Source organism: Chelon labrosus (genome assembly GCF_963514085.1).
Source record: "Chelon labrosus genome assembly, chromosome: 20".
Taxonomy (NCBI): Eukaryota; Metazoa; Chordata; class Actinopteri; order Mugiliformes; family Mugilidae; genus Chelon; species Chelon labrosus.
In genome coordinates, this window is record NC_140353.1 from 17,645,332 (window position 1) to 17,653,442 (window position 8,111).

The following is an 8,111-nucleotide window of genomic DNA, read 5'->3' on the forward strand; positions in this document are numbered from 1 at the left end:
TTTACCTTATTTCAATGCTGAAACATGACTTCTAGTGATGCATCTGACCGCTGGGAGAAAGCTGCTGGAGTTCCAAGCCACCGTTCAGTCTTTCACGTTGCCGACCTGTTTGGTCCTCTGCAGACACCGTAGAAAACGCAAAGAAGTCAAACATCTGCTGTTTAAGAACTGAAAAATAACGTTTTAAAATAGTTAGTCTCTCTTTAAACGTTAATATCTGTATATGCTATACAGGAAGTGAACTTACATCACGTGTGATTTCTTTTTTTTTTTTTTTCTCAAAGCCACGCAGCTGGGGTTAGAGTTCAGTAAATACTGATGATGTCATCGTCTGAAGATGGCTGAAGGGTGAGACTGAAGTCGCAAATTAGTTTCAGTTTTACGATTTAATCTTTACAAGAGCGCTGTCACAGTGTTCTTGTCGCGTTCCTTATTGTGCTGTGCGTCTAACGAGACATAGTTTGGTGGCTTTGTTTGAACACTGCGCTCTACAGCTTCCGAAATCGGTTCAGGAAGTGCGTTTGTTTACCAAAACATAGCATAGCTAGCGTTAGCGTAGCATTGTCAGCTTTCGCGTAGAGCTGTTTGAACCCCAATAACAACCTTAAGGCTGAATACATTGGTCATTTTTCACACGTTCCATTCATGTTCAGCTTTACACTTAACATTTATGGCTCGTTTCGACAAATGATGTTGTGTTGCAGTGTTCGCTAACGTCAGCTAACTCGCTGACTTGCTAGGCTGTGTTTGATAGTTAGCTAGAAACCTTGAGAATGTCAACAGCTGGCAGGTAATCAGTCGCGCTGACTCGAAGAGCCTTTTCGGGCAGTTTGTAAAAGTTGTGCTGTTAAGTTTTGGCTAATGTGTTCTGTGCTGTGCTGGTTCTGGACAGCAGCTAATGCTTTAAATGTGTGTGTGATCACAGAGAAGGCTGGTGGGGAGGCTGGCTTCAGCAGAGCTTCCAGGCCGTTAAAGAAAAGGTAATGCGCACTCCTGTCTGTCTTAAGTGTCTTCTCAGGATCAGTGTTTTGATTGATTTTACATCTCTTAAAAAAAGTAGTGTCAGAACAGTATTTAGATGATTATTTGTATGCCTTGTGTTCTTTGTTCACGTTTACATGAACATATGGACTTGTTTGAAACCATGACTTCATCTTAGAGAGTTTATGCTGAAGCTGTATTTTGAGCTTGATCATTTGACTTTCTTCTTTGCAGTCATCTGAGGCCTTAGAATTCATAAAGCGAGACCTGACTGAGTTTTCCACTGTGGTGCAGCATGACACAGCCTGCTCAATTGTGGCTACGGCCACTGCTGTTAAGAACAAACTTGCGGTAAGCTACACCCATTTAACTATTGCTTAGCTTTTATGATTGTGTCCCAGATGTTGGGCCAAATGCAGACTGAATGTGTCCTTGCTGCTTTCCAGGTGGAAGGTTCCTCTGAGACATCAGAAAAGGTGAAGAAGAGTTTGTCTAGTTTCTTAGGGGTGATAACAGACACTCTTGCTCCACCCCCTGATAAAACCATCGACTGTGATGTAATTACACTGGTGGCAACGCCAGCAGGAACCACAGAGGTTTACGACAGTTCTAAGGTTGGTATGGCTGTGATATGGACCAGTGAACACTAAATTACAAGTTCCTAAAGCACAAACCAAAGGCAGAGTTTTTAGTTGGCTTGTTGACATGAGCAAGTGAACAAAAACCTTTTTGGTTAATGAAAATGATTGCTTTTGTTCAAGGCAGATTTATTTTAGATCTGTTGTCTATGGTGGCCAAGAGAGCACAATGCACTGCATAGTATACATGTGGAAACAGATGAAACACAAGCAAAAAAAGAAAACGTCCTCATCAATTTGACAACACATGCACTCCAAATATTCACAACAACAGCAAATACAGAAACACAATGCAAGTATCACTGACAACCACGGAAATATTTACAGGGGACCTCAGAGGTGACGAACAATTTATTAATGCCACCAGTTCGCAAATTAATTGTGTATGTTGTCAAAGCAAAATGCTCATAAGGAATCCTGTGATTAGGATGTAATGTATGTATGTAATTTCATAAAATGAAAAGGAAACAAACAAGCAAAACAAATTCCAACACCTCTGATGAGTAGCAAATTTCCACAACTCCAAAAGTCATAGTGCTTTGAGCATCAAGTGCGTCCCAGCCAGATTTATCACTTATTGGGTTCACCTGCAAACATTTTCATCGTTGCGCTTCCTTAGTTTATTTCTGTATTTGCTGGTGTTGTGAGTATTTGCAGCACATGTGTTGTCAAATTGATGAAGACGTTTTCTTAGTTTGCTTGTGTTTTGACAATTTGCATGTGTTTTCTTGAGCTGCAGTTTTTGAGTTCTCTTGGCCACTGTAGTTGTCTTAGTGTGGAGGCAAGAGTGTGAAAGTGAGCACATGATGTGCATGTGGAAATAAAACAACCACAACCCATATGTTTGTCCTGCAGGCACGCCTCTACAGTTTGCAGGCTGACCCGGCTACGTACTGCAATGAGCCTGATGGTGAGAACAAACACAGTGAAGTATTTGTCTTGCGGGGCCTGTAACAGTACATTTGATTGTTCCAATGTGTTGCAAATTCAGTTTTTATTTATCTTTGTTAGCAGATGTACTGTTAAAGTTTCTAGGTTACTGTACATGGGTTCATCTGTTTTTTTAAATTTTCATTTTCTTCAGTGAATCTTCAATAAATAGTTTTTCTCAACTGCCTTTACATCACATATTTTCACTGTAATGTAATTATTTCTCATTGAATTTGTAGTGACTCCATCTTTAATGCAACAAAATGAGTACCAGTCAGGCTTGCATGTAGATGGATGGACGCTTTGTGAAAGTTTGTTATTGTTTTTTTTTTTTTTCCTTCTAGGCCCCCCAGAGCAGTTTGACAGCTGGCTGTCTAGTTTCAGTCTGGAAGATAAGAAAGGAGAAATCTCTGAACTTTTGGTCAACAGCCCATCTATACGAGCCCTTTACACCAAAATGGTATTACCTTTTGCTCTTGTCAATTTTTAATCTTCCAGAGTTTAGCCTCTTGTTTGGTTTTGAACTTATAAACCAGGTGAGAACAATTTATTTTGTTTTTTCACAGGTGCCAGCAGCCGTAGCCCACTCTGAATTCTGGCAGAGGTATTTCTACAAAGTATTTCAATTGGATCAGGTAAGCATGTAGTTTAATTTGATTTGGCCTTTAATCTGGAATATTCTCAGCCTTTCGGCTCAATGTATTGTCTTTGGTGCCACCTGCTGGCCAGTTTCAGACATTACCTTGACTTTTGAATACACAAGTAGTAAAGGTTTGTTCTTCCTTAAAATTAGCCAAACTTGGTATTCATAGATTCATAGGGATTTTTGTTTTGTTTTTGTGCCGTTGGTTGTTTTTTTTTTTGGTGGTGATTTATTTATTTTTTTTGGTTTGTCATTTTATTTTTCTAAATGGTCTGAGTTAAGAATTCTTCTTGGTAAATGTTTAACCTGTAAAGCGCACTTCAAAGTGTGTGCTAATAAGGACTGACCGTTGGAGGTGGGCTTTTTTTAAGCATGACAGAATGTCAGTTCAGCTATCTCTAGTGATTACTGCCAGATTGATTGGTGCTGAAAAGCAATTAATAAATCACATTTGAGAACTATAGCAAAACTATACGTGCAGCTGTGTACCCTGATCATTTAATAGCATGTGTTATCTCCATCTGTTAGTTCAGTGGAGGCGTCCTTATCTGATTCCATGAGATTTTTATTTAATTAGTCAATAAACAGCTATCCATCCTCTCTTCACAGTAAAATTAGATTTTAACATTAATTAAGATAGCAGATATCGTAGGATAAGGTGAAGGCGTATTTCTTCAGACTGAATAAATATATGATCCACAAGAAGATGGCCATCATAATGAAGAGTATTGCTTAAATAATAATAATCATGTTTTGGCAACTAAGCGCACATCTTTGTGTGTACATATATCTCATTTGCCTGTTGTTGGTTAATTGTAATTAACAAATGAGGCTTAATAAACATTGATTTGTTTTACTTTATGGTCCAGGAGGAGGCGAGAAGAGTGGCGCTAAAGCAGAGGGCCGAGCAGACCACACACACAGAGACCCTAGGCTGGGAGGAGGAGGAGGAGGGTATGTCAGCGACAGTTTCAAAGGTTTATCAGTCAGCTTTACTTTGAAACCTGCCACTCACTTTGCCTCTCTGGTATTCCTGTCAGATGATTTCCTCGGCACCACGTCACCATCCCAACTCAACTTCACACCCCCGTTAGACTCAACACGACTAGCCAGCACCTCGACAGCTCCCACAGGGTTGAGCCCGCTGAGTCCTGTCTTGTCTCCCAGCGAAGAGCGTGAGGCCACCCTCTCCATCAGCAGCGACAGCGTCAGCCTGCCGACGCAGGTGGAAGTCCGGCCAGAGCCCGTTGCCCCGGAGCTGGCCAAGAAATTGACAGAGGCTAGCCTGGAGGATGTTGCAGATAAGACACAAGAAGAGCAGAGGCCTGCAAAGAGTGACTTACCTCCTCAAGAGGCTCAAGAGGCTCAAGTGGAAGCTGTAACCCAGCCAGAAGTCACTCCTGACGGGCCATCAGCGCGAGCCCCTGCCACTAAACCCGACAGTGCAAAGGAAGAGGGACCACAGGACCTGAGAGTGTTTGAGCTGAACTCTGATAGCGGGAAGTCTACGCCCTCTAACAATGGCAAGAAAGGTACAATGTCCTGAGGAGGTTTTGCAGTCTTACATTCCTACTGTTGTGGTTTGGGAGTATAAATGGAAACAGGATTAAGTTCAGCGTAGTGGTTATGAGTTTTCCACTTAACAGGCTTAGAAGCAGCAGAGCCAAGGTCAGAGAAAGTTCTAAATTGTAATGTCTTTCCCCTCCAGGATCCAGCACCGATGTGAGCGAGGACTGGGAGAAAGACTTTGACCTGGACATGACTGAAGAGGAGGTCCAACTGGCGCTCTCTAAAATAGAAGCTTCTGGAGAGGTTAGTATTATTTATGTGGATAAATTATAATACCTAAAGCTTGGGACATTTGGTTAAGGCTTTTTTTTTTTTTTGTTTGATGTTTCCAACCAGCTGGATGAGGACTGGGAGAACTGGGACTGAGACGAACTCCAACATGAACCCTGTCCCGCGATCATTAAAGCGAGTTCTCGGCAGACGAACCATGCTTAACGTGTTTTAACTCTTTGTCCACACTGTCACCATGTCATGATTGTCAGCAGGGGATTTTCCAGAGGGTTTGGACCATATTGGTTAACCTGTTGAAAAGAGCAACAGGAAGACCAAGGCAATAAGAATTAGACCGCTCCGTCAGCTGTCAGCTTAGTGCAGATAGGCCGCTAGCGAGGGTAATGACTCAGACTCAGGTCTTGGCTATTTCTTGGAGTAACTTCTCACTTAGAGGGTGTAAGACACTAGTAATAGGGCCGGTTATAATTATTCTGACCTTGAAGCTTAAGGACACGCAGTAACAAGTCAGAATGTGTAGGGTTTCTCTGCAGCAGCAGGAGAGAAGACTTTTTTCCCCCTTTTTTCTTCATGCCATTAAACACATCATATATGTCGTGTGTGTTTTCAAGTCGACGACTTAAATGCGGGCTGCAAAATAGCCATAAACTGTAATGCTGCTTGTCATCTTTCTCAGATGAAATACTTTGACAGTCAATTTTGGATGTGATGAACGATTCGCCCTATCTGTCTCTCTCGCTCTCTTTCTCTGTCTTTCTTTCTCGTCTTTATTATGCAAGTGAATCCTCAAAATGGAAAGTAATAGTTTGGCCTTCATTCACGGCGCACTTTTCGTTATGGATTCACTCCCAGCTCTAGATAAATGGCCTTGTACAACACACAGTAGTGTGATGATGCTGACCAAATGTTTTCTGTTACATCATCTGAAACACAACCAGTGTCGCTATTAATTCTTCTTCTCCCTCTCTTTGTAATAACGTGCGATTGATTGGAATATATGAGCTTGTTGCAGGCTTTGCTGTTCTGTCACTGTTAACGTGTCACTTCTATGAGTTGTTCTGTTGTATTTGGATAGAGGGAATTCTTTAATTATCATTCATTGAGGAAGAAGTCATAATTGACTTAACAGAGAGAATTCAAGCTGGTCGTGGTGTCGTCATACCAGATTCTTTGGCTTTACTTTAAGCGTAGCATCTCTCGTTATTTACCTGTATAGAAGAAAGAGGCAAATCTGTGACGTTTTCAGTTTCTCTGTCGGCCCATGTTTGGAACAAAAATAGCTCAGCAGGCCGTGTGCCAAGTAGACCAAGAAGCTATGTGAGCACGCTCCATGCTTTTTCTGATTTCCCCTTCCGTCATCTGTAATGTAACTGAGAAAAAGAAGCCTAGAGGTGTAATATTTATACTAAAATAAAAGCGTAATTATTGTAATATGTGCTTTGGATTGCATGTCTGTGCAATAACATTATGCAAAACATTGTGCATATGGTTAACGTTCAGTTGGATGTTTTTTGGTTGTTTTTTTTTTTCTTTTCTTTTGCTAAAGACATCGGCTGTTCTTCAGGTTTTTGTGTTTTCTGACGACGTGTTGCATGTCTATATTTCTCGGCTGTGTACTCCCTTCAGATTCACACGTTGAACTAATCGAAGCTCTTCTACACGTCTGTTTTCAGAGCTGTCAACTTCTTCTTTTTTTTTTTAATTGCTTCACTATATTTTTAAAATGATCATTGTCAATAAAGGATTCATGGCTAATATGACTTGTATCTTTTATTACACTATAATCCAGGATGTCTATTTTTCTAGACAAGAATGCAATGGACAAGAAATCATTAATATCAAAACTTTTACTCACATCAAGTCTAATTTAAAAATAAGGATGTTACAAGTATGCTTTCTGTATAAAGCATTAATAACCCCTAGGAGAGTACATTAGAGGAAATGTTTGACCCCATAGAGAAAAATAGAGCTGTGCGTGGGAGGAGAATTCACAGAGGAACAGTGCAAAAATGTCAGTATATTTTAATTTAAAGTTTTTTTTTTATTTCGAATGGTGGCATCTGTACTGTAGAGATGGTGCCTAAGGATGGACTTGCATTGAGCTTTGGGTTTACAATTGAAAAGGCCACACTTGAATTTAACCCCTGACCTTTTACCTGTTTAACTGATATAGAAATAATGGAACAATGCGGCACACGTCTCATCAAATAGCTTTTGAGTCAAGTGTCCTTCCACATACGAGACAATAAAAACTGCAGAAAATGGCTCTTAATTCCTACATCTTTCCTCCAGTTTGAATGTAAATAAAATTCAAATAAAGCTGAGAGTTTGCACTTTAAATCCATGGTCATTATGTGACTGTAATTCAGTATTTTTTTTATAAAGACTTAAAATAACAACTCTCATTGTACATATTCTGTATAAAGGGACCTAACTGTATTTGTAATAAGTAATCCCACCACCAGGCGGTGCTGTTGCTCCATTCAGACAGCTCCAGTCAAAACCCGCCACTCCTTTTCTTTCAGCTGCTGCATCCATCTCCCAGACATCGATTAGCCACATGTTTGTCCCACACACCGATGTATACCATCGCCTCAACTGAATATAGCGCTGTTTCTGCAGTTTCCTTTCTTCCCACTTGCCCTCAGTGGACGCCTCGAGGGAAGAGTCAATGAAACGTTTGGGGAGTGGGGGTTGTTGTTTGTGGTGGCATCATCTGGGCTAATGTAGGTCACAGGGGAGAGACACCTGTGCAGCGCCTTGCCTCTACAACATGGAGGCTGCCTGTTAAAGATGGCTACTGTCTGTGCGTGTCTGACTGGATTTCTTCTTTCTCTCTCTGTCACAAAACCAAATGTGTATAGTGGGCGTGGTTGATGGGGCTGGACTGGGTGCATGACCACCAGTCTTTTGCACCAATGTCACGAATAATGCAGCATTGGTACGGATATTAAAATAAATAAATAAATAAATAAAAATCACAAGGAGCCAGTCTCCTTTTCAAATTTCCACAATTCAAGGTTGAATAAACAGAACCTTGGAGTGTGTCTTCTGTGAGTATGTTGATGGATCTAGATTAGGGAAATCACATTCAGAGACTAAACCCCAGAGACCATAGA

The 8,111-nt window shown here is 40.9% G+C and overlaps 1 protein-coding gene across 1 annotated transcript; it reads left to right on the top strand.

The window, feature by feature from the left end:
- Positions 1 to 749: 749 nt before the first annotated feature.
- Positions 750 to 6,747, top strand: bsdc1 (BSD domain containing 1). Its single transcript, XM_084568750.1, has 11 exons — positions 750 to 790; positions 926 to 980; positions 1,216 to 1,332; positions 1,428 to 1,595; positions 2,475 to 2,529; positions 2,894 to 3,009; positions 3,116 to 3,184; positions 4,062 to 4,146; positions 4,233 to 4,724; positions 4,901 to 5,004; positions 5,098 to 6,747. Exons 1-11 carry the CDS (start codon positions 774 to 776, stop codon positions 5,125 to 5,127), a joined length of 1,308 nt encoding a protein of 435 aa, XP_084424876.1. The 5' UTR covers positions 750 to 773; the 3' UTR covers positions 5,128 to 6,747.
- The last annotated feature ends 1,364 nt before the right edge of the window (positions 6,748 to 8,111 follow it).

Coding starts and splice junctions, on each gene's coding strand:
- bsdc1 (XM_084568750.1), top strand. Junction 2,530..2,893: donor GTACTGCAATGAGCCTGATG/GTGAGAACAAAC, acceptor TTTTCCTTCTAG/GCCCCCCAGAGCAGTTTGAC. Junction 4,147..4,232: donor CTGGGAGGAGGAGGAGGAGG/GTATGTCAGCGA, acceptor TATTCCTGTCAG/ATGATTTCCTCGGCACCACG.